This window comes from Pan troglodytes, chromosome 2 (assembly GCF_028858775.2).
Source record: "Pan troglodytes isolate AG18354 chromosome 2, NHGRI_mPanTro3-v2.0_pri, whole genome shotgun sequence".
Taxonomy (NCBI): Eukaryota; Metazoa; Chordata; class Mammalia; order Primates; family Hominidae; genus Pan; species Pan troglodytes.
The window spans coordinates 143728325-143755346 of NC_086015.1; the positions used below are offsets into that span (position 1 = coordinate 143728325).

Below are 27022 nucleotides of genomic sequence, written 5' to 3' on the forward strand. Positions count from 1 at the left end.
TGTTCTCTTTTCACCACATCCATGCCACCATGCCAACATCTATTTATTTTTATTTTCTTAGTGTTGCCATTCTTGCAGAAGTAAGGTGGAATTGCATGGTGGTTTAGATATTAGGGTGACACTAGCTTCATAGAATGATTTAGGGAGGACTCTCTCTTTCTCTATCTTTTGGAATAGTTTCAGGATGATTAGTATTAATTCTTCTTTGAAAGTCTGATAAAATTCAGCTATGAATCTATTTGGTCCTGGACTTTTTTTGTTGGCTATTATTTTTATGACCATTTCAATCTTGCTGCTTGTTATTGGTCTGTTCAGAGTTTCTGTTTCTTCCTGGTTTAATCTAGGAGTGTTGTATACTTTCAGGAATTTATTCCTCTCCTCTAGGTTTCCTAGTTTATGCACATAAAGGTGTTCAGTAGCCTTGAATGATCTTTTGTATTTCTGTGGTATTGGTTGTAATACCTTCTGTTTCATTTCTAATGGAGCTTCTCTCTTCTTTTCTTGGTTAATCTTACTAATTGTCTATCAGTTTTATTTTTTCCCCCAAGAACCAGCTTTTGGTTTAATTAGTCTTTTTATTGTTTTTCTGTTTTGTTTGTTTCAGTTTCATTTAGTCAGCTCTGATCTTTGTTATTTCTTTTCTTCTGCTGTGTCTGGGCTTGGTTTGTTCTTGTTTCCCTAGTTCCTTGAGGTGTGGCCTTAGATTGTCCATTTGTGCTCTTTCAGACTTATTGATGTGGGCATTTAATGCTATGAAGTTTCCTTTAGCACTGCCTTTGCTGTATCCAAGAGGTTTCGATGGGTTGTATCACTATTATAATTCAATTCAAAGTTTTTTTTAATTTTCATCTTGATTTCGTTGTTTACCCAACAAGCATTCAGGAGCAGGTTATTTAATTTCTATGTATTAGAATGGTTTTGAGGGTTCCTTTTGGAGTTGATTTCCAATTTCATTGTGGTCTGAGAGAGTGTTTGATATAATTTCAATTTTTTTTAAATGTATTGAGACTTGTTTTGTGGCCTATCATATGGTCTATCTTGGAGAATGTTCCATGTGCCGATGAGTAGAATGTTCTGTAAATATCTGTTAAGTCCATTCATTCTAAGTTATAGTTTAAATAAGTTGTTTCTTTGTTGACTTTCTGCCTTGAGGACATGTCTACTGCTGTCAGTAGAATATTAAAGCCCCCACTATTATTGTATTGCTGTCTATCTCATTTCTTAGCTCTAGTAGTAATTGTTTGTTGTATAAATTTCGAAGCTGCAGTGTTAGGTGCATATATATTTATGATAGTGATATTTTCCTATTGGACAAGTACTTTTATCATTATGTAATGTTCCTCTTTGTCTTTTTTTAACTCTGTTGCTTTAAAGTTTGTTTTTTCTGATATAAGAATAGCTACTCCTGCTCTGTTTGTGACCATTTGCATGGAATATATTTTTCCACCCCTTTACCTTAAGTTATGCTAAGTCCTTATGTGTTATGTGAGTTCCTTAAAGACAGCAGCTACTTGGTTGGTGAATTTTTATCCATTCTGCCATTCTGTATTTTTTGAGTGGAGCATTTAGGCTATTTACATTCAATGTCAGTATTGATATGTGAGATACTAGTCTATTCATTCTGCTATTTGTTGCCTGAATACCTTGCTTTTTATCATAGTTTTTTGTTTTATAGATTCTGTGAGATTTATGCTTTAAGGATGTTCTATTTTGGTTTATTTGGAGGATATGTTTCAAGATTTAGAGGTGCTTTTAGCAGTTCATATAGTGCTGGATTGGTAGTAGTGAATTCTTTTGGCTTTTTTTTTTTTTTTTTTTTGTCTGAAAAAGACTGTATCTTTCCTTCATTTATGAAGCTTAGTTTTGCTGGATACAATATTCTTGGCTCATAATTATTTTGTTTAAGAAGGCTACAGATAGGGCCCCAATCCCTTCCAGCTTGTAGGGTTTCTGGTGAGAAATCTGCTGTTAATTTGACAGGTTACCTGATGCTTTTGCCTCGCAGCTCTTAAGATTCTTTTCTTTGTCTTGACTTTAGATAACTTGATGACTATGTGCCTAGGCAATGATCTTTTTGTGATAAATTTCCAAGGTGTTCTTTGAGCTTTTTGTATTTGGATGTCTAGATCTGTAGCAAAGCCATGGAAGTTTCCCTCAATTATTCCTTCAAATACGTTTTCCAAACTTTTAGATTTCTCTTCCTCCTCAAGAACATCAACTAATCTTAGGTTTTGTCATTTAACATAACTTCTTGGAGACTTAGCTCATTTTTTAAAAAATTCTTTCTTCTTTGACTTTGTTGCAGTGAGTTAATTCAAAAGCCTTGTCTTCAATCCCTGAAGTTCTTTCTTCTACTTGTTCCATTCTACTGTTGAGACTTTCCAGTGTATTTTGCATTTCTCTAAGTGTGTCCCTCCTCTCCAAAAGTTGTGATTGTTTTTCACTTATGCTATCTATTTTACTGAAGATTTTTCCCTTCATATGTTGTATTCATTAAACTGGACTTCACTTTTCTCTGGTGCCTCCTTGATTAGCTTAATAATTGACCTTCTGAATTATTTTTTCTGGTAATTCAGATACTTCTTCTTGGTTTGGGTCCATTGGTGGTGAGCTGGTGTGATACTTTGGGGGTGTTAAAGAACCTTGTTTTGTTATGTTACCAGAATTGTTTTTCTGGTTTCTTCTCATTTGGATAGACTATGTCAGAGGGAGGATTTGGGACTCAAGGGCTGCTGTTCAGATTTTTTTGTCCCAAGGGGTACTTCCTTGATGTGGAACTTTCCTCCTTCCCCTAGGGATGTGGCTTCTTGAGAACCAAACTGCAGTGATTATTATTTTTCTCCTGGATCTAGCCACCCAGCAGAACTACTGGGCTCCAGGCTGGTACTGGGGAGTGTCTACAAAGAGTCCTGTGATGTGAACCGTCTTCAGTTCTCTCAGCCATGGACACCAGTATCTGCTCTGGTGGAGGTGGAGGGGAATCAGGTGGACTCTGTTAGGATCTTTGGTTGTGGTTTTGTTTATTGTACTAATTTTGTGTTGGTTGACTTCTAGCCCAGAGGTGGTGCTTTCAAGACAGCATCAGCTGTGGTGGTAATATAGGGAGGATCAGGTGGTGGGTGAGGCCATAGAGCTCCCAAGGGATTATTTCCTTTGTCTTTGGCTACCAGAGCAGGTAGAGAAAGACCATCAGGTGGTGGCAGGGTTAGGTGTGTCTGAGCGCAGACTCTCCATGGATGTGGCTTGCTGTGGCTGCTTTGGGGGATGGGGTTGTTCTCAGGGGAATTATGACTGTCTCTCCTGTGTCACGCAGGTCACCAGAGAAGTAGGGAAAAGCCAGCACTTACAGTCCTCACCCAGCTTCCATGTAGCCCAAAAGGCCAGTCTCACTTCCACCATACTTATCCAACAGCACCGAGTTTATTTCCAGGCAGTGGGTGAGCTGGGCTGAGAACTAGCCCCAGGCTACCAGCCTGCCAGCTGAGAAAGCAAGCAGGGCTTTCAGGATTTATGCCTTTCCACCTGTAGCAACTTCTGTGCTGTGTCTGCACTCCTGATTCACTCTCACCTCCAGGAAACTTTGCATTCAGGTGAAATTGTTACAAAGTTCAGCTGGAAATTTCCTTCTTCCTGTGATCTATTCCCATTTCCTCTGGCAGCCCTCCCCAAGAACCCCTGTGAGACAAAGTCAGAAATGGCTTCCCTGGGATCTTAGAGAGCCCCCAGGGCTCTTCCCCCTACTTCTCCTACTCCTGTTTTTCACTTGGCTCTCTAAATTTGTCTCAGCTTCAGGTAAGGTCAAATCCTTCTCTGGTGATCTGGACATTCAGGTTCCCCAGCAAGGGTGTAAATCCAGGGGCAGATGATTCCTTTTCACACTTTTACACTTTGGGAAATCACAGTTTTTCAGCTGTCTCCAGGGGCCTGCAGCAGGAATCCACTTCCTTCAAAGGGTCTGTGGATTCTCTCGGCTTTCCTGGTATGTTCCTGTGGGTAGTTCTTGGAGCAAAAGTTCACGACGTGAGCCTCCACATGTCGCTCTGTCTGTCCAAGTGGGAGCTGCAAGTTAGTCCTGCCTCCTATCTGTCATTTTTATTCTGAGTCCTGATCTTTATTTCTTGTCTTCTGCTAGCTTTGGAGTTTGTTTGCTGCTGGTTCTTCTAATTGTGATGTTAGGTTAACTTGATACCTTTCTAGCTTTTTGATGTGGGCATTTAGTGCTATAAATTTCACTCTTAACACTGCTTTAGCTGCATCCCAGAGAGTCTGGTACATTGTCTCTTTGTTCTCATTAGTTTCAAAAAAATTTCTTGATTTCTGCCTTTATTTCATTATTTACCCAGGAGTCATCCAGGAGCAGGTTGTGTAATTTCCATGTGATTGTGTGGTTTTGGGTGAATTTTTATATCTTGTGTTCTAATTTAATTGCACTGTGGTCTGAGAGACCGTTTGCTATGATTTCAGTTCTTTTGCATTCACTGAGGAGTCTTTCACTTCGATTATGTGATCAATTCTAGAGGAAGTGCCATGTGGCAATGAGAAGAATGTATATTCTTGAGGTGGAGAGTTCTGTAGATAGCTATTAGGTCCACTTAATCCAGAGTGGGGTTCAGGTCCTGAATATCTTTGTTAATTTTCTGTCTCTGTGATCTAATATTGGTTGGTTGAAGTCTCTCGCTATTATTGTTAAAATCTCTCGCTATTATTGTGTGGAAGTCTAAGTCTCTTTGTAGTCTCTAAGAACTTGATTTATGAATATGGTTCTCCTGTATTGAGTGCATATATATTTAGGATAGTTAGCTCTTCTTGTTGAATTGAACCCTTTACCAGTATGTAATTACCTTGTCTTTTTTTTCTTTATTGGTTTAAACTAGGATTGTGACCCCTGCTTTTTTCTGTTTTCCATTTTCTTGGTAAATTTTCCTCCATTCCTTTGTTTTGAGCCTATGTGTGACTTTGTACGTGAGGTGGGTCTTGGGAAGACAGCATACTGATGGGTCTTGGCTCTTTATCCAGCTTGCCATTCTGTGTCTTTAAATTGGAACATTTAGCTCACTTACATTTAAGGCTAGTGTTGTGTATGAATTTTATCCTGTCATCATGATGCTAGCTGGTTATTTTGTAGACTCGTTTATGTGGTTGCTTTATAGTGTCACTGGTTTGTGTACTTCAGTGTTTTTTGTAGTGGCTGGTAATGGTTTTTTCTTTTGATATTTAGTGCTTCCTTCAGGAGCTCTTGCAAGGCTGGCCTGATGGTGACAAATTCCCTCAGCATTTGCTTGCCTGAAAAGGATCTTATTTCTCCTTCACTTATGAAGCTAACTTTTGCTGGTTCTGAAATTCTGGGTTGGAAATTCCTAAAGAATGTTGAATATTGTCCCCCAGTATCTTCTGGCTTGTAGGGTTTCTGCTGAGAGGACCACTGTTAGTCTGATGGGGGTTTCCCTTTGTAGGTGACCTGGCCTTTCTCTCTGACTGCTGTTAACATTATTTTTCTTTCATTTGGATCTTGGAGAATTGTATTAGTCTTTTCTCATGCTACTATAATGAACTGCCTGAGACTGGATAATTTATAAAGGAAAGAGATTTAATTGACTTACCATTCCACATTGCTGGGAAGCCCCCAGGAAACATAATCATGGTGAAAGGCAAAGGAGAAACAGGCACCTTCTTCACAGGGCAGAGTCAGTGCAGGCAGGGGAAAGGCTGGATGCCTCTAAAACTATCAGATCTCATGAGACTCACTCACTATCACAAGAATAGCATGGGGGAAACAGCCCCCTGATCCAATTACCTCCACCTGGTCCCACCCTTGACATGTGGGGATTATCGGGATTATAATTCATGATGAGATTTTGGGTGGGGACACAGCCAAACCATATCAAGAGTCTTGGGTTGATCTCATGGAGTATCACCCTGGGGTTCTCTGCAGTTCCTGAATTTGAATGTTTGCCTGTCTTGCTAGGTTTGGGAAGTTCTGGATGATATCCTCAAGTATGTTTTCCAAGTTGGTTCCATTCTCCCCGTCCCTTTCAGGTACCCCAATCAATCATAGGTTCTGTCTCTTTACATAATTCCATACTTTTTGGAGATTCCATTCATTCCTTTTCATTCTATTCTTGTCTGCCTGTCTTATTTCAGAAAAATAGTCTTCAAGCATTGAGATTCTTTTTTCCACTTGGTCTATTCTGTTATTGATACTCATGATTGCACTGTGAATGTCTCATGTTGTGTTCCTCTCTAAACTGGCTATCAGCTCCCATGTCGTTTTATCATGATTTTTAGCTTTTTTGCATTTTTTTTTTTTTTTGCATTGAGTTACAACATGCTCCTTTAGCTCAGCAAAGTTCATTATTACCCACCTTCTGAAGCCTACTTCTATCAGTCCAGCCAAGCCTCAACTCAGTTCTGTGCCCTTGCTGGAGACGTGTTGCGGTCATTTGGAGGAGAGGAGGCACTCTGACTTTTTGAGTTTTCAGCGTTTTTGCATTTATTCGTTCTCATCTTTGTGGGCTTTTCTACCTTCGATCTTTGAGGTTGCTGACCTTTGAATGGGATTTTTGTTGATGTTATTTTCTGTTTGTTTTTCTTTTAACAGTCAGTCAGGCTACCCTTCCATAGGGCTGCTGCAGTTTGCTGGGGTTCTGCTCCAGACCCTAGTTGCCTCAGTTTTTCCTGTACCTGGACGTATCACCAGTGAAGGCTGAGAAACAGCAGAGATGGCAGCCTGCTCCTGCCTCTGGAAGCTCCATCCTGCAGTTTAGTGACCTGTTGCCAGCCAGAACTGCACCTATAAGAGGTGGCTGAGAACCCTTTTTGGGAGGCCTCACCCAGTCAGGAGGAACAGGATTAGAGACCTGCTTAAATAAGAACTCTGGCTGATTTTTGGTAGTGCAGCTGTGCTGCATTGTGGGGGACCCTTCCTTGTCCAGACCCTTGGACTCTCCAGAGCCAGCAGGCTATAACAGCTGAGTTGACTGAACCAAAGAAATGACGGTCACATCTCTCCCCAGGAACTTGGTCCTTCTCATGCAGATTCCAGCCTGTCACTTGTAGCTCACTGGAATTCCAAGCCAGTGGGTCTTAACTTGTAAGGTGCCGTTGAAGTGGGGCCCGCAGAATGACACTGCTTGGCTCCCTGGATAGAGCCCGCCTCCTAGGGGTATGTAGGGATTGACATTCCACCTCGCTGGGAATCCCAGGGCCAGCAAAACTGGGTCTCTGTGTTTGCCTGAGTGGCTGCTCTGCAGGGACTCCACACACCTCTGTGAGTCAGACCCGAGACCCTGGTGGCTTGGGCTAATGAAGGGATGTCCTGATCTGCAGGTTGCAAAAATCTGTGGGAGAAGCATGGTTTCCTGGGTGGGATCACTCACTGCTTCCTTTGGCTTCATGCTGTTCCCAGGTGGCTGTCGCCCCAGCCTGCTTTTCTTCATTCTCCACAGGTCGGGTTGTTTGCCTAGTCAGTCCCAATGTGAGAGTCTGGATATTTCAGTTGAAGGTGCTGAATTCAGGCATCACTTTCATTCCTCTCTGTGAGTGCCACAGACCGCAGCTGCTTTTAATTGGCCATGTTGGCCCCCAGGTCCAGCCTCTTTTTACTAGTGTTTAAATTAGTGGCCTGAGGCCGTATGGCCTTGCAAGTCTTAAGAGAATCTGGTTTGCATGGTTCCAATCCTCCTGGTAAACAGCTCTCCATTTCATGAAATGAAGGTGACCCTTCAAATATGTCCTTTGGAGCAGGGGCTTTTGTAGTTCTGTCCATTGTCATCTAAACTGAACACACAATAAGGCTGTTGGAGTAAAGAATGGCTTTCTAGAATGCAAGGCACTAAAATAAGGTAACACACTCCTTACTGTAGCATGCTAGTCCGCTAGAGCCCAACCTCACCTCCAGCCACACATCTTTCAAGGATATTTGTTGGAATTTATCATTTTGTCATACAATCTCATCTATCTTCAGATTCACTAATTTTGTTCTCAACTTTCTCATTTATATTTAACTTATTGATTTATTTTTATTTCCTTTCCGAAATTTTTATTCAGCTCTTTTTCAAACCTGCTTTCCCTGTTCCCTTTCAAACTGCTCGTGTGGTTCCTGTTATGTGAGTTTAATCATTTGTTGTGTTTGCTATTTCTCAGAGAGGCAAAGGGTTGTTTCTTCTTTGTTTTGTAATCTTTTACTCTGAGCTTATCTCTAGTAGGAATTGTCTAACACATGCCCTAAGCTGTAAATACATCTGTATTGAGAGGTTTTGAGTTTGTCTTTGCTCAGTGCCCTAAAGACTTCAAGGATGCATTTTTTAGGTTTGTTTCTCAGTTCAGGATTTCTACGGCGTGTGAACTGTGTGCATTTGGACTTGATGCCCGTGCACAGAGCAGGCCTGGGCGTCTAACTTCTCAGAGGTGACTTATTCCAAAGTGGTTGTCTGGCTTACTCCCTGCATCCCTCGGGCAGTGGCAGTGTTTATTCTGGGACCCGAATTCAGACAGTCCTTTGAAGCTTCAGGCTTTATGCAGACATCCCATCTCAAGTTTTCTTTGTGTAGAGAACTTAGGTTTCCATTCTTGCTCCTCATGGACTTTAAAACTCCAGCTGAGGCAGTAGGCCACAGCTCCTCAGCAGCCACTCAGTTTCAGCCCCCCCAGTGCAGCTATGCTTCCCTTGTTTTTGATTCCTGAAGAGTTCTCTTTCCAGCTTTTTTATTTTTGTTTTCTTCTGTTGTTAATGTTATATTATATCCAGCATCTCAATTTATTTGGAAAAGGAAAGCAGTCCCCTATCCAGTCAGGCTGAAAATATGTGCTAAACATTGTATATGCCTTACTTAGCTCAATTCACACAACAAACCTATGCATAGATACTATTATTATCCTCACTTCACATGTGAGGCTCCCAAGGATTAGAAGGGTTCCCTTATTTTCCCAAAGTCAGAACATGATTCGTCAGAACATGATTCCCTAGAAATTCATGAAGCAGCTGTGATACCCAACTCATTACCCAAAGACTTGGCCTGTACCAATCCCTTTCGCTATCCTGTCTGTCTCATTCTGTGGTTCCTCAAACCCCAGGGCAGCTGGTCACTTAGCAGACTGTTCGCTCTGTTCAACCACACTCACATCAAAGCCCTCTCATTATTCTCCTGCTACAAATGGTCCTCTTCCCCTGTTCAAATCCTTTCTGTCTTGCAATAGCCTGTCTCAGACTCACTTTCTCAATCAGTCACCCCTCCATCCAACTCTTTCCCTCTCTAGTGGGTATTGTAAGCACAGATCAGGAATGGGGGGAGAATAGATAAGACGAAAGCATTGTCAGAACTGTGCGGTAAAGGAAGTGGAGAAAGAGTAGGGGAATTCAAAAGCAATGGCAGTATTCTGGCTTGGATAACAGATTGCATGAGGGAGTGTTTACTGAGGCCAGGGATCACAGGAGAGGGAGCAGGCTAGGCTGTAGCATGGGAAACACTGAACTCAAACTTGGACACAGTGTGTTTGAAGTACCTGTAGAACATCCAAGTGGGGCAATTTGGAGATACTCTGACATGCAAGTACACCATTTAGAAGATGATTCTCTGCTCAAGATCCTGATTTGGAAGTGAGCATGTGAAGCTGACATTGGTTACGTGTGAAGTGAAAATATAAGAGGCCATATGTGGAAGCCCACAGTGGTGTGTATGTTAGTTCTAACTTACAATAAGATTATATGTTCCTTGAGTTAAGATATCACGTCATTTCAGCCACACAATTGTGAGGGACTTCAACAGCCCACTGACAGTGTTAGTCAGATCATTGAGGCAGAAAACAAACAATAAAATTCTGGCATTAAACTAGACACTTGACCAACTGGACCTAAGAGACATCTACAGACTACTCCACCCAACAACCACAGGACATACATTCTTCTTATCTGCACATGGAACATATTCTAAGATCAATCACATGCTCAGTCATAAAGCAAGTCTCAATAATATAAATACAAAAAAATCAAAACCATACTAAGCACACTCTCAAGACTGCAATGCAGCAAAAATAGAAATCAATACCAAGATCTCTCAAAACTGCAAGAAAACATGGAAATTAAACAACTTGCTCCTGAATAACCCTTGGGTGAACAACAAAATTAAGGCAGAAATCAAAAAATTCCTTGAAATTATTGAAAATAGTGACCCAACTTACCAAAGTCTTTGGGATGCAGCTAAAGTTGTGTTAAGAGGAAAGTGTATAGCACTAAAATGCCTTCATTAAGAGGTTAGAAAGATTTCAATTTAACAATCTAACATCACACCTAGAGGAAGAAGGGGAGAAAAAGAACAATCCAACCCCAAATATAGCAGAAGAAAAGAAATAACTAACATCAGAGGAGAACTGAACAAAATTAGACCCAAAAGTCCATACAAAAGATCAATAAAACCAAGAGTTGCTTTTTCGAAAGAACAAGATTGATTGATAGAGCACTAGCTAGATTAACAAATACAAAGAGAAGACCCCAACAAACAAAATTGGAAATGACAAAGATGACATTACAATCAATCCCACATAAAGCAAAAGATCCTCAGAGACCATTATGAAAACCTCTCTGCATATAAACTAGGAAATCTAGAGAAAGTGGATACATTCCTGGTAACACACAATCTCCCAAGATTGAACTAGGAAGCACGTGAAAACCTGAACAGACGAATAATGAATTCTGAGATTTTAAAAACCTACTAACCAAAAAGAGCCCTAGACCAGATGGATTCACAGCCCATTATCAGATCTGCAAAGAACTGATACCAATCCTACTGAAACTATTCCAAAAAATTGAAGAGAAGGAGCTCCTCCCTAACTCATCCTGTGAAACTAGCATCATTCTGATACAAAAATCTGGCAGAGACACAACATAAAAAGAAAGCTTCAGGCCAATATCCATGATGAACATAGATGTAAAAATCCCCAATGAAATACTAGCAAACTGAATACAGCAGCACATCACAAAGTTAAGTCACCACATTCAAGAAGGTTTTATTCCTGGGATGCAAGGTTGATTCAACACATGCAAATCTATAAATGTGATTCACCATGTGAACAGAATCAAAAACCACACAATTATCTTAATAGATGCAGAAAAAGCCTTTGATAAAATCCAACATCCCTTCATGATAAAAACCCTCAACAAACTAGGCATCAAAGGATCATATCTCAAAATATTAAAGGCCATCTATGACAAACCCACAGCCAACATTTTACTAAATGGAGAAAAGCCCAAGAGGAACCTTTCCCCTTGAGAACTAGAACAAGACAAGGACACCTATTCTCACCACACCTATTCAACATGGTACTGGAAGTCCTAGTCAGAGCAATTAGGCAAGAGAAAGAAATAAAATGCATCCAAATAGAAAAAGAAGTCGTCAAACCATCTCTCTTTTCAAATGATATGATTCAACCATCTCTCTTTTCAAATGATATGATTCCTTACTTAGAAAACCCTAAAGACTCTACCAAAAGGCTCTTGAAACTGATAAAGTTTCAGGGTACAAAATTAATGTACAAAAATTAGTAGCATTTCTATATGCCAATAATGTTCTAGCTGAGAACCAAATCAGGAACACAATCCCATCTACAATAGCCACAAAATAAATGAAATACCTAAGAATTCGTCTAACCAAGGAGGTAAAAGATCTCTGCAAAGAAAACTACCAAACACTACTGAAAGAAATCAGAGATGACACAAAGAAATGGGAAAACATTTCATGCTTAAGGATTGGAAGGATCAATATCATTAAAATGGCCATACTGCCCAAAGCAATTTATATGTTAAATGCTATCCCTATCAAAATACCAATGTCATTTTTTACAGAATTAGAAAAATCTACTCATAAATTTATATGAAACAAACAAACAAAAAACAACAACCACAGCAATACTGAGCAAAACAACAACAACAACAACAAAAAAAAACTGGAGGCATCACATTACTCGACTTCAAATTATACCATAAGGCAACAGTAATAAAAACAGCATGGTACTGGTACAAAGACAGACACATAGACCAATGGAACAGAATACAGAACCCAGAAATAAACCTGCACATCTACAGCCATCTGATCTTCAGCAAAATAGACAAAAATAAACAATGGAATAAGGACACTCTTCAATGAATGGTGTTGGGATAACGGGCTAGCCATATGGAAAAGAATGAAGCTGGACTCCTACCTCTCACCATATACAAAAATTAACTCAAAATGGGTTAAAGATTTAAATATAAAACCCCAATTATAAAAATCCTAGAAGAAAACCTAAGAACTACCCTTCTCAACATCAGCATTGGCAAAGAATTCATGGCTAAGTCCCCAAAAGCAATTGCAAGAAAAACAAAAATTGACAAGTGGGAGCTAATTAAATTGAAGGGCTTCTTCATAGCAAAAGAATTTATCAACAGAGTAAACAGCCTACAGGATGGGAGAAAATATTCATAAACTATGCATGTAACAGAATTCTAATATCCAGAATCTACAAGGAACATAAATCAACAAGCAAAAACAAATAATCTCATTTAAAAATGGGCAAAGGATATGAACAGATACTTCTCAAAAGAAGATGTAAAATTGGCCAACAAAAATATGAAAAAAATGCCCAACATCATTAATCATCAGAAAAATTCAAATCAAAACCACAAAGAAATATCATCTCATACCAGTCAGAATGGCAATTATTAAAAAATCAAAAATAACAGATGCTGGCAAGGCTATGGAGAGAAAGGAATATACTGTTAGTGGTAATGCAAACTAGTTCAGCCACTATGGAAAGCAGTTTGGAAATTCCTCAAGGAACTTAAAACAGAATTACAATTTGACCCAGCAATCCCATTACTGGATATTCAGAAGAAAACAAATTGTTTTACCAAAAAGACACATGCATTTGTATGTTCATCGCAGCACTGTTCACAATAGCAAAGACATGGAACCAACCTAGGTGCCCATCAACAGTGGGCTGAATAAAGAAAATGTGGTACATATACACCATGGAATACTATGCAGCCATAAGAAAGAATTAAATCATGTCCTTTGTGGCAACATAGATGGAGCCAAAGGCCATTATTCTAAGCAAATTAACACAAAAAAAGAAAACCAAATACCATATTTTTTCACTTATAAGTGGAAGCTAAACACTGGATACCCATAGACATAAATATAGGAATGATAGACACTGGGACTAATAGATGGGGGAGGGAAAGAGAGAGGAATGGGTTGAAAAACCACCTATTGAGTATTATGCTTGGGTAGTACCTGTGTGATAGGATCATTTGTCCCTCAAACCTCAGAGTCACACAATATACCCATGTAACAATCTGCATATGTACCCCTCAATCTAAAATAAAAGTTGAAATTATCTTGAAAAATAATGTCATTTCTTTCTCCTTAATTTTCTAATAGTGCCTAAGACAGAATTGGTCCTCCTATTTTATAGGGTTGTGGTGAAGATTAAATAGTATAAGGAGGAATATGAAAAGCTGCTTCAATACTGAAAAGCATCTTCCAAGATTGATGGATTGTTTTTATGACTATCACCCCCTTCTCCCACCTAGAAGCCTCCAGATCTCCCATTGCCTACAGAATAAAAGCAATCCAAGTCCTCAGTTTCAGATCTCTCCTTGCAGCCTTATTGCACACTCTTCACCTTTCGCAAATGCAGCCTGACAACCCCAAACTCTGTCATCCTCATCTACCTCAACAGGGTTAACATGGCACCTTGCACAAATCTGTGCTGGATATGAACCCCGATCTGTTATAAGCCTTTTTGTCAATTCCATGACTATAAGCTCCATAAAGGCGGGTGCTTTTTTGTTCACAAAGTAGGATGTGCATTTAGTAAATGTCTGTAGGAGTTAACGAATGAGTGAATGTGTATATCTTTATATGTCCCCAAACCTAGTGGCTCTGACAACAAAAGATGAATGAATAGAGGAATAAGAGGTTTCTGCTTCATTGCCTTAGAATTTATTACTTGCCATCTATTCCTAATGAAATATTAACAGTTCTTCAATATCCACCCTAAATTCCACCTTCTCCAAGGTGAGAAGAATCTCTCCATTCCCTGGGACCTCACAGTGCCTTGCACCTGGTCTACAACACTTATCTCAAGTTTCATTACATTTGAAGATTTTGTGTACTTGATACAGCCCCTCCATTAGATTGAAAATCTTGAAAGCAAAGGACCTATCTCATAACTTCTGTATCTCTTGCAGCGCCTAGTAGACATAATAGTTGACAGATAGTAGTTGGTAGGTGAATGTATCTTAGGTTGAATAGCTGCATTCAAAAACACCTGATTTCCTGAGGAAACCAAGTCAGAACTTCCAATTTGGCCACTTATATAACACTTGGATCAACCAGTCAGAAACTACACAGAGAACCTCTCACCTGATTTTCTCCTCCTCATCTCATGGGAGGCTTCCCTGGCCCCTGACTCACACTGAAATTCCAGCACACTCCTAACTCAGACCTCCTTTGGCGTTGTCCCTGCTACCCTTCCTGAACGTGTATCCCTGGGTCTCTGGTCTCTGAGTCACTTACCAGCTATGCTGCAGCTGCCTGCCGTGGGAGTACATCTGCAGGTGTCCAGAGATTCATGTGTCTTCGGACTAGGCAAGGCCTCAGGCATCATTCTAGGGGATGGTGTCAGACATTCTTGGAGCTTGGACATTCTTGGTGCGGCTGGATACACCAGTGATTCATGAACAGTCGGGAATTGAAGTTCTTCTCTCCCCCAAGGAAAGGTCACTTTGCTGAATTTTCTTCTTTCTTGGTTGAACTATGCATTGACACATTTATTTTAGCTGCCTCCTGGCTTGATCATTTTTCAATTACAGTTTGTCCCTGCAGTTCTAGCAGAGGGTCAATGTAGGTCTCTTCCTGATCATAGATCCACATTTATAAAACCCTAATTAGGCATTTCCTTTAGCTGCTGTCACAGATTACTTGGTGGAAAAACTCTGCAGGCATAAGCTTTGTATGAGCTAAAAGATTGTTTAGACGCCCAATTAGGAGCTCACTGGGGCAGCTCCCAAGCATTCCTACCTTTGACTCTTGGCTGAGGCTGTTCTTCACACCAACAATGCTCTCCCTGTTGATGTTGGAGAATATAAACCTTGCCATCTTTTGTGACCCATATTAAAATGAGATAAAATGTGTCCCTTTTATAGTAACAGGATTTTTATTTATTTTTTATTACTCAGTGTGGCAAGGGTGCCATGCATAAGCTCTCTTACCCTCTGTGAGTAGGAGTATAAATAGGCGTAACCTTTGCAGAAAAAAACATTGATAATATGTATCAAGAGTCTTAAAAATACCTCCAGCCTTTGACCCAGTAATTCCATTTCCCGGAATCTTTCCTAAGGATATAATCAGAAATGCAAACAAATATTTATACACAAGAAATTCATTATAATACCATTTATAATAGCTGTTACATAATTAATATCTGGAAATAAGTATAGTATATAGCCATATTACACAGCTACTTAAAATGAAATTTTTAAAGGCATTTTAGTGCTGATGCTAAATGAAATATGCAAACTCTCAAATTCTTATGCAGTGTGATCCAAATAGACCTTTCCCAGCTGTTGTTTCACGGATGTTTATAGGAATGCTATAAATAGAAAAGTTCTATTTTTCAGTAAGGTTGAAAAGTTATTATAGTTTGAGAATCACTGTTTTTATGCTGCGCATCATGGGGGCTGTTGTTCAATCTAGCACACTTTGGAAGAACTGGAGAAAAAACACCTAGGAAAAACATTGTAATGTTGAGAGGGGATGCTGCTACTGTTGAGTTATAGAATTACTTCTTCTTTGCAATTGTTTATGTTGTCCTACCAAAATGCTAAGTGTTGTAAATGAAATAATGCCAGAGGATTATTCTCCATCCAGCTTCAGCAGATGTGGATTGCTGTAGAGCCAGCTAAAGCACATGGATTCAACATGCCAGTCACACAGAGAGGATGGTCACCGTGAGGGCAGTGATGGAGGCCAGGATGGGGGAGCCCCCGAGTGCTGTCTGGTTGGTTCTTGGCACTCTACCTACATTCCACAGGGCATGGGCTATGGTCAGGGTTACCTCACTGTCACCCGCTTCCTCCCTGCCCAGGGCCTGACCAGAGATTTCCAGATACCTCTGGGAATATCCTCAGGATGTGAACCACATTCCAGGTTACCTCTGTTGCTTGGCTATCCTTGATTGCAAACCCCAAGCCCAGGGTGCTCCTACCCCTTTGGGTTCGGTGCTTGATTCAAATATGTAGTTCTCTACTAGTCTATCAGCCCTGCACTCTGTGTTCAGGTCTGCCTGTGTGCCACCTGTATGTCTTGGGGTCACCCCACCCCAATAACAGGCCTAGCTTGAGAGCCCTGCACCCAGCCCAGGGTTTGGTCCAGGGCACCGAGCATGAGGGGAGTGGAAACTGGGTCAGGACCTCTCACTGAGTATAACAGAACTTCACAGAGATCTGTCTGGACCCCTCCTGCTTACCTTCCGAAGTCCCCTAAAATATTCATCAGGCTTTATCAGACTAATGGGCTTCAAAAGGAGCAGTTTTCTGAGACATGAGACAGGACAATATAAAAAGAACATTAATGAAAAAAATCTTATTTCAAACTGAAAGGAGAAAGATTATTTAGCATCCCTGTTGGTGTTATCTATTCATGAGAAACAGCATATTTAATCCAGCATGGAATTGTAGGGAGGGCTTTGATGCCCTCACCTTGGGGTCACCTTCATTCAGAACTCATCTGTCTCCTCTGCCACAGATGGCAGAGTCGATGGAGACAAGAGGATGCAGATGAGAGACATTTCAGAGGGGTCCTCCACAGGGTGTGGGGGGATTAGAGGGAGTGTGAAGGAGAGTCCAGCATGACTCCCAAGGCACTTGCTTAGGGATAGGACCGGGGGTGGCATCGTTCTCTAGTCTTGCCACCTGTCATGCCTCCCATCTCCCTTTCCAAGACATGCCCATCTTGGTTTCTATCTTGTCTCATGCTGTATGAGTTCAGTCCCTTGAGGTTAAGAATTGTGACTCTCTTCCCGCCCCCCAGCATCTCCACTAATCCACTAAGCTGCCTTCTGTAGCCCTGGGCACTTGTGGTTTCCCAGAACAGAGGGTTTGGGGATTCAACAACTTGTGTGGGTATAAAGTGAGATCCTTGGTTCCTGATCAGCCTAGCAATAATCAGAGCCAACTGGAAATTTTGACACAAGATTCCCAGCCCTGAGACCAGGAGTCTTGGGTTTAAAAGGTTGTGAAAGGGTGCCCTGTACTGAGTCCAGGCCAGTAGGACCCACTTGTGGTTCTTCTCTGCCTCCCCAGGTGCACCATGGTAAGGCTGAAAATCTCCCCATCATCCACTATCTGCCTGATATCGGATTCTTGGGTGTTTCTCTTTCCCACAGTTTGCCCCATCATGTTTGATGATGAGCTTCTATAACTTCAGTGTATGTCAACTGTTATATTCCTTGAGTGCTTTGCAATAAAAATTGTTGACCAAAAAATGTGTTGTTCTCCTTTCATAGAGTAAAAGCCTGTTTGATGTTTTATTACATATTCAATTTTAAATGTTGCTTCTCTTTCCTTTTCTTAGATTTGTGACAAAGAGTGGCACTACTATGTCATCAATGTGGAGTTTCCTGTGGTAACCTTATACATGGATGGAGCAACATATGAACCATACCTGGTGACCAACGACTGGCCCATTCATCCATCTCACATAGCCATGCAACTCACAGTCGGCGCTTGTTGGCAAGGTAATCCTAAGTGAAACCCTTTTCTCTGACCTGTTTGTGAATCGTTGTTGGAAGATACCGGTAGAGAAAAAGGAAAAGCAAGTGGTGTGAGAATAGGCTAGAAAAATTACTACCCCTTACAAAAAAAAAAAAAATGCAAGACATATAAAAATAAGTATAAATCCACAAACTAAACGTATTGTATAATAACAAGCTTAAGGCCAGATTTTGATTTTTAGATCGACATGAGCAGTTTCATGGTTGTCTCTGAGTTTCTAATGTATTTTATTATTTTGAAGTCTTATTCATTTCCAAACTGGGGCAATACAGAGAAAAAAACTGAGTATAGAATCTTGTGTTCAAACTTCTGGTTGGCTCTGATGAGTGCTAGGCTGATCAGGAACTAAGGATCTCCCTTTATCCCCACACAAATTGTTTAAGCCCCAAACCCTCTGTTCTGGGAACTCACAAATGCCCAGGGCTTGCCCAGAGCTGTGGAAGGCAGCTTGTCCACAAGCCACGAGGCCACAGAAAGCCACGCTCAAGGTCAGCTCAGCCCTCAGTGCCTTCCCTGGCATCTAAGGACAGAGGCCCTTTATGCCTTCCCACTTGAAGGTGTCTGCCCCTTCCTCTCTTCCTGTGCTGTTGCCTCTCTCCTAATCCCCAAACCCAGGCTAATCTCCTTGGGATCAGGAAACCCGGCTCTCCAAACATGCATGTGATCTTTCTGTCTCTCACTCAGGTCTGCTGGAGTCTTTGTTTCAGCTCCTTTAAGGGCTGGGTATGCTTTGAAGTACCAGTAAGAGAGCAGAAGGATATGAAAATGCTCCCCAAATAAGCAGATTAGTACTTTGAGATGTGGCACAACCTTGTGTTGATGGATTCTGTGAAAATCACCAAGATTTGTGACTTTGACTCTTCACCATGAGGGGCTGGGGATAGAGGTGGGCTATAGTATAAGAATATGCCGGCCGTGCACAGTGGCTCATGCCTGTAATCCCAGCACTTTGGGAGGCCAGAGCGGGCAGATCACGAGGTCAGGAGATCGAGACCATCCTGGCTAACACGGTGAAACCCCGTCTCTACTAAAAAATACAAAAAATTAGCCGGGCATGGTGGCGGGTGCTTGTAGTCCCAGCTACTCGGGAGGCTGAGGCAGGAGAATGGCATGAACCCGGGAGGTGGAGCTCGCAGTGAGCTGAGATCATGCCACTGCACTCCAGCCTGGGCGATGGAACGAGACTCTGTCTCAAAAAAAAAAAAAAGAATATGCCTTCAGAAGACCAACTGACCTATGAGTGAACTAGGACTGACACATGCCCCTGTAGGTTGGACAAAGTGAGTTATGGGCAGCTCCATGTAAAAGAAGATGGAAAGGAGTACATACAGTGCAGCCTGGAAGCACTAGAGATTCAAAACCCAGGAAGGAGATAAGGTATAAATGAGGCAAAAGAAAGTGTTTTTGAGCTGAGCCCACCTACTTGATGTCTCACATGTGTCACATGATAGCAAAATGTTTATTAAATATTTCAGTAGAGCTTGGCAATGAGAGTATCTTCAGTTGCAGGCTCCCCAGAATGCCAGGTAGACCGTGTCACATGGCAAGAGTTCATGAAACTATTTAGTATAGCAGGGCAGTGATTCAGAGGTTGCACAGGAATCAATAACACTGAACACAACTATGCTAGAGAAATGTTCCCCTGGTGTGGCTTAGTGCCCTAGCCAGACACACTCCAACCAGCCTGTGGGTGTTATGGAACATAGCCTGGATAATGCCCCTAAGAAAACACTGCCCTAATCATGTCCCCTTCCATGTTACCGTGCTTCTTCTCAAGAGCCCCTCAGAAACCACATTTGAATCCCTGTCACCCCAGTGTGCAATGGAAACCCACCCCCATGTCTGCAAGGCCAGCTACAGCAACTGCTGCTGAGTTACATGCCTACTGCCCAGAGTGGGGAAGTAGCCCCACAAAATAAAATGTGATTTTATAAGGAACTAAAATCAATAAGAATAAGCTAAGTTGCACTGCAATGACAACAAGCCCCAACTCTCAGTTCCTAAAATAATTCTCACTTCATATTTACTGAAAATCAGTGAGAGTTCTTTTCCGCCTTATCCACAGTCAGTAGACAGAGCAGCCACATTGCGTGGCTGGATATGTAGCAAGAGGAAAAGAAAACATGGCAAATCGTGCACAAACTCTTAAAGCTTCCACCTACAAGTGATGCCAATAATTTTTATTCATATTTTATTGGCCAAAGCAAGTCAGAAGGCCACATCTAACTACATCAGGGCAAGAAAATGAAATCTACACTGTATCTAGAAGAAAAAATGAAAATATTGTATTAACATTGATGAACACCACAGTTTGTCCACCAGGCCAATAGATATTTGTTTGGCTCTCTTTCCCACGTAGAAAATACTCCCATCCTTCCTTAAATGGGACATGCCCACATTCTCACTTCTTTCTGGTTCCAGGCTCAATGTCCAAGCTTTCCGAGTGATTTCTAGTGATTGCCTCATCAGAGTGAGATGCACGGAGGCCTACAGCAGGCCACATTGTAGCTGCACTTAATGTGGAGACCTATATACTAACAGGACAAATTACTTTCCACCAAAGCAACCACCATGCCCTCCCCACCAACATACACACATTCATGCATCTGCATACGTGCACGTGCACACATACCATACAACAGTAGAATGAGGCAGACCAACCAGAAAACTCTTTCACTAAGAGGGAGAAATACAGCAGTCTTTGGTCCACAGCAATTCTGAAATCCCTTGGGGCAGATGTTATAAGGGCCCCTCCCTTAGGGTGGGAAATATTATTTGTGGCCCTTTATTCCATTCCCCGGAAGATATTTCCTTCCTTAGTATCCTTCTAGGCTACATCTGAAGAGGACATTGTCACTCCATAAATAGCTGCTCTACTATTGTATCTCATTACAATTTATTTAAAATCCATTCCACAAAAATGATTTCAAATGGGAAACCCAAGTATACATTGACTTTCAAAGAACATAGTAGACAGAATGATGACAAGGGTGTTCACCAAGTATTTTTGGTCCTTTTTCCAGATATATGCTAGGACTGATCTCCCTTAGAGTTAGGTGTGGTCATGGGACTTGCTTTGGCAAATTAACTGTGAGCAGAAGTGCCTTATGTTGTTTCCTTGTGGAAACTTTAAAAGCTGTAATTGCAAGGAGGCCCTTTATACACATGGGGTGTTCACAGTTCTGAAATAAAATGTTATTCGTCACAATTTGTAGATAAGGAAACTGAGGCTCAGAGATGAAGGAGTTTACCCAAAGTCACTCAATTGAATATGCCCAACCTCAAGCCTCCAATGCCTATGCTCTTTTCACTGTGTCTCACTGCCCTCTATTGCTAATTGGTCATTTTGCTTATGTAATTATGTCTGGAAAAAGGCAGGAGCTAATGTGTACTGATACAAATGCTACAAACCCTTTAACTCCTGAGACATATGACAACCCTGTAATAAATTTTTAAAAACACACAAGAATGCTGCGTTCCCCTTACTAATCTTTTATTATGTAAAACCTAAGTGACCAACCAAGGAACAATAAAAGAGTTTCAGCTTTGGGGTTAAAAAAAAGTGACCTCAAATCAAATCCCAGCCTTGCCATCTACTAGCTGTACGGACCCAGCAGTATCCTTAACTTCCTGGAGCTTGTATTTTATTTTTAATCTATGAAATAAGAGTAAGACCCACCTCACAGAATTCCTGTAAGGACTAGATGCTAGGCACATCTAGTGTGCTTGGCATGTTTTGCTTGAATGATTGTGTAAATTTTAGAACATCTCCCTGTCCCCCTGCCTCCTCCACAACCTTCTCTGAGCCTCTCATCTAAGACCAACACTGTAGACAATCTGCAAGACCATAGCATGATCTAGTTTCTGTGGCCCTGGCTTTCCCATAGCTCCTTGCATGCACTGACTTTTTTCTCCTTCCTCAGGACTAACCCTCACATATAGACCCTGATGACCTCACAGGTTCACTGATGGTCAGAAAGGTAAATGAAGCTGGAAAATAATCAGAAGACAGGTATTGGAAGGTGGGGCTTGAGATGGAGATAGGAACCTGATCATGCAGTGTTTTAGGCCATGGGAAGATTTGAGTATTTTCTCTAGAGAAATGACAACCCATTGGTGAATTTTCAGCAGAGGAAAAATTCTTAAGATCTTTAAAATTGGGCTTTATAGAATGTCTAACAAACAGTTCACTAGGAAGGTAAGGGAGGCAACACCATATGCTATGGCAGGGAAGTTTGGCATCCGTGTATTCAGGGTTCCTTATCACTGGAATGTACGTGAACCAGAAGGAGTGGAATCTGGGACAAGGAGATGAGACCAAACCCTGGGACACCACACTGCTTTGTTAAAGACCTTGGATTCCCACAAATATTCACATCCTCCTTGAAGCCACATTTTTGTCTTAGATGAAAATATCAAAAGATCTTTCAATAAGACCTGATGCTGTGAAATTAATGGCCTATGATGCAGCCCTTATCTCTGCATGTTTCTAAACCTTCTGAAGTCCACTTATATACATAGTATAATCTCTCTGTGTGAACCTTTAATTGCCTTTGGGCTTGCAGTTGTGGGGAGTGTTTCAGGTGCTTTTGAGGTTGGCAAGGGAACTAGCTCCCATTTGTGAAATTTCCGACAAGGCTTTAACAATGGAAGTAGAAAATGGTTTGATAGCAGCTGCTTGTTGGGATCTCCTGGGAACTGGCTCTAGCACTGTGGCTGGTCAGTGTTCTGCAGCCCTAATTAGACAACTAGTCCTATTAGCCAATTTGAAAGCCAAAATAAACACTGAAACTTCATTTCCATTAGTATTTATTCTAGCAATGAAAAAAAAAATGGGACTTCATTTACACTTAAGAAATGTTACCGGAAAGGCCTACAGCATGTGGCATCTCTCAATTGTAGGGAAAGGCCTGTGCAGTCAGGATGAACCTAGCATCACAAAAGAGGTCCCCTTCCTCTGTGTAGCTGTGGCTAATGCACACCCCCTTGCTATCATTTCTGTGTCCAGGATGACACAATACTCAGGATGGAGGCAGACCCTCTCCCATGGCTGAGCTCACCCAGTGCTGAGTCAGATGCTCCTGGCTTTAGACAAATACCAGGTTCTTTATTTCTCTCTGGGTCACAAGGTAAAAGATCATTTAAAAGACTAAATTAATTTGTCCTTTTTCTTAGATTTCCTACTTATCCCATTTCTAAGAACAAAAATTCAAGTTCTACTCATAAACAATAAAAATTGTATACTCACATCTGCCTCAATCCTGGACCTCTAAACTGGTCCTGATCACCCAGGTACTATAACCCAGCTGTGCAAGGGAGTGAGTCAGGTAGGCTGCTGGTTGTGCCAGACCAGTGCCTTAAGGGAGCCCTGGGGTTTCCAGGAGATGCTGCAGCACGTGGAGGTCCAGGGCATCTCTCCCCATGCCATGACCAGAGCAACTCTGTTTTACCTATTTTGTGTTAGCCGTTAATGAAATGGCTAAGCATGTTTGAAGAACTACAGTTCTAAGCACTTTCTCACAAAGCTACCACCCTGCTCCTTGCCTGATCCTCATCTATTCTTGGTGGAGATCTCATCTCAGGGCCCTGCTCATTGCCTCATCCTCATCTATTCTTGGTGGAGATCTCATCTCAGGGTAGGCTACCTGTGACTCCACTCTAGTGATTGCCTCAGCCCCTGTCTCTGCCAGGGGACTCTCCTCCAGTGTCATGGGTTGTAACCTTCCTAGAGTGTCCAGCCTTGCCTATGATACCTCCCTCTAGTCTTAGATAAGGAAGCCTTTCTACCCTGGATCCTGGTCTTGCTGAATCCTACCCTCTACTTAACAAATAAGGCAGCAGGATGTAGAGAAGCTGTTTCTAAATATTAGAGCCTGTAAATAGACAGATGCAGAATTCTCACTGTGGCTTTTGGGAAAAGCCAAAGCAAAGAATAGGAAGGGTCAAAAAGGGATAAGAAGGCAGAAATAACCCCTGAGAGTTGCAGTAAGCAGTAACGTATGATTTGTGGGTATGGGGAAACTGGAGCCTCATGTGGTCCTGAGATCATGTGGTTGCACATTTTCAGGTCATTTTTTTCTGCCAGACAACAGCATTAGTACAGAGGCTTGGAGTGCATGCCTTCATTTAATAAGCTTGGCCTAATTTAGTACAAACTTCTCTTAATAAAGTCTGTGTTTAAATTATCCTGAGTCCCTAGGGTGTCTACAGCTGGAAGAAAGAGGCACATGCTAGCAGAGTCTGCCTTACATTCAGGTCATGTTTTCCAAGGAGTTCTTCATGAAGCTCCAGTCCTACAGGATACCCTTTCACAAAGAGGCCAAGGTCAAGTCGGGGAAACAGGATAAGCCATTCCCAAACCACCATATTTGAGAGTCACAATGCATGTTCACTTATTAAAGGCTCTCAAAAGTACTCCAGTAAAGCAATCTGCTTGACTTTGATTCAGGTTCCTCAATCTTATGCAGCCATAGAACTCACTCTGTGAAACATCTTAAAGGAGTTATTAATGCAGTTCTTCCCTATTAGGTCAAGAGTTTGCAGGGGGCAAGGGCTAGCTGCTCTGAGAGATCCTCTCCTCTGCCTTCCTTGACTTCAGGATCTATAGAAGGTTAATAATTAATGTTTGTTAAATTACATCCTATTCTTGAGGCTACTTTGACAAAGGTATGTGGCTCATGTTCTGGCACACACAGAGGTAACTAAAAAGATGTCTCTTAACATTGTCTATATTAAAAATCAAGAAAAAATTGTTTTAGGTCCTGGAGTCAATTTGATATGGGGGTGCATTTGGTGTGAAGATGATACAGATTAAAATCAAGTCTAAAGTTCAGTGAATCATGTCGGGAAACACAGTATCACTGAGTTATAATTTTAACTTTGTATCAAATTTTGAAGATGTTATTAATTAGAAGATTTGATGAGGGTCTGAAAGCAAAAACAGTATCGTCTCTGAGATACTCAGTGGGAGAGGGGAAGAGACCCTAAAAAACAAGACAGAAAACTCACCTGATGCATCCCATCCTGGGGTTTCTTGGCACCTTGCTCTCTATCACTGACTGCCAAGTCTGAGTTGTACGCAGCCAGCGCAGTGCTGAGCATCTTACATGTGTTCTCACTTAGTCCTCACAACCTGATGCATAGGCGTAAGTATGACCCCCATTTTGCCAATGAGGAAACTGGGATTCAGAGATAAGTACCTTGCTGCGAGTCATGTAGAGCTGGACTTGAATGCAGGTCTATGCCACCAAAGCCCTCGCCCCTGTGTATACTGCTGGACCACCTCAGCCAAGTAAGGAAGGCCAGAGGATTCCGGATTTACCCAAACTCCCTTGGCATTTTTCACACAGATTGAGCAGAGTCAATCTGAGGACTAAAGATTGACAGGCCCATCAGACATCATGTTTAGTAGGGGGAGGGGTGAATTTGGAGTCAGTAGAGAATTCTAGAACCTTCCTACTGCTGCTTATTTGCTCTAGGTCTTTGAAGTCAGTATCTTCCTTTTTCAGGCCCTTAGTTCCTTCACGTGAAGAACAAAACAACATTCTGGATGATAGATGAAAGCCCTTCCAACTCCACGAGTTTAGGTTCTCAACCCCAGAGAGCTGACATTTGTTGTCATCGCTAAGTTGTATGTTTCATTCACTGTAATGCTATATAAATATGTGCTGGAAAGCCTGCAGAGGCAGATTCATAAAAATGAAAGGGTTGAGAAAGCCTGCTGGGAGTGTGCCATGGCCAGCCGTGATGACAGGTCATCTGTCCCCACAAGCCACCTGCAGCCTACAGCTGTGTGAGCATCCCCCGGGATTGTGTGGACCGAGTTTTAAAGCTGCACTTATAGGGGTCTATTACACACTTCACTTAGTCTTTGCATTCCACAGGTATCTACATCACTGAAATGAGGAAATGAGAGAAAGCGAGATTTCAGATGGTCTCGTTATTTGCATTGCTTAAAATTGACACCCAAGCATCCATGAAATTGTGTTCATCAAGGGGCATCCCCAGGAAACAGCCATACACAGAGCAGCATCCAACCCCAGCGAGAGGATTCATGGCCCCCAGTCCTTTCCATGAGTTTCTTAGACTAAATAGCCATGGGAATGACAGCTGGAAAGACCAGCAGCATCCTGAACACACTTTGCACAGGAAGAGACTTAGTATGTTCACACTACATAGATGCGTGCTTATTTTTACCTCAAAATAGAAGAGGTAGACACACTGGTTCAAAAGCTGTATTTATCATGTGTGAGCCCCACCTCTCAAATGAAAGGAATCTGGGGGAATGAGTGTGTAGCTCTTCATTCCTGATGCAAACTCCGACTCAGAATAAGACAGTCTGCATTAAATTGTGTTTGCTAAATACAACGGTTTTTTAAGACAACCATGTATTCCAGCAACCTTAACACCAGTTTCTGGGAGTTGCTGCTGAAGCCATTCTGTGTCCACAGAGCCCATTATAACTGAATATTTTCCCCCAGCATTGAGTCAGTCCCAACCCATCCCCCTCCAAGAAATTCCCCCTTGAACCTTCCAAGCCACATCTCATTGTCTGGCATGTAGGCCAAAGGCTTGGAAGCAAGCTTGGGGGTTTGAATCTTGGCTTCACTCATTTCTGGTTATGTGGCTTTGGTCAAGTTACCTAACTTTGAAAACCTCATCTATTAAAGTTTTAAGTGTGGCAGATAAGAATCTCAATACACAAATTTAAAAATTGTCTTTCTCACATCCAGCCTTGTTTCAGGTCAAGTCCCCAGTCCACCTGAGTGGGGGAGATTTAACTGCTGCTAATTTACAATTATTCATTTTCTGTAGGGTGCTTGGCTGATTGCAGGGAGATTTGTAAAGTGCTAGAGTTTTCAGCGGAGCCTCCAGGAACTTTTCCGTGCATTGTGGAAATTGTGCTCACCTGTTCTGATTCTCGGTCACTAATGGTCTGTCAGAACTGGCAGCTGTCGGGATTACCTTACTTAGGGGGCACACAAATATTTCTGCTGCTTCTCATGCTTTCTCTGTAGGAACATCCGTGGTCCATCTGCCTAGATGTACCAGGCCAGCATTCCTTGTTGGCATCACCCCTGCCAGGGCTCAGCCCAGGAAGCAGGCTTCAGATGTCTGTGCTCTGCACCTCGGATGTCTTCGCCCCTTCCCTGCCACAGTCACACCCACCTCCATGTCTGGGGTGTTATTTACGACTCTGGGAGGAGGCCAGAT

The 27022-nt window shown here is 41.7% G+C and overlaps 1 protein-coding gene and 1 long non-coding RNA gene across 3 annotated transcripts in view; one reads left to right on the forward strand and one right to left on the reverse strand.

The window, feature by feature from the left end:
- Positions 1–15370, reverse strand: part of LOC107970787 (uncharacterized) — a 101726-nt gene extending 86356 nt beyond the window's left edge. Inside the window, exon 1 of the long non-coding RNA XR_010155807.1 lies at positions 14553–15370. This is a non-coding gene — a long non-coding RNA (uncharacterized LOC107970787). The remainder of the gene's footprint in view (positions 1–14552) is intronic.
- CLSTN2 (calsyntenin 2) overlaps positions 1–27022 on the forward strand; it is a 639289-nt gene that overhangs the window by 578093 nt on the left and 34174 nt on the right. For both annotated transcript variants that reach the window (XM_526327.8, XM_016942061.4), the window contains one exon: positions 17610–17772. In XM_526327.8, coding sequence (XP_526327.5) covers positions 17610–17772 — 163 coding nt within the window. The remainder of the gene's footprint in view (positions 1–17609; positions 17773–27022) is intronic.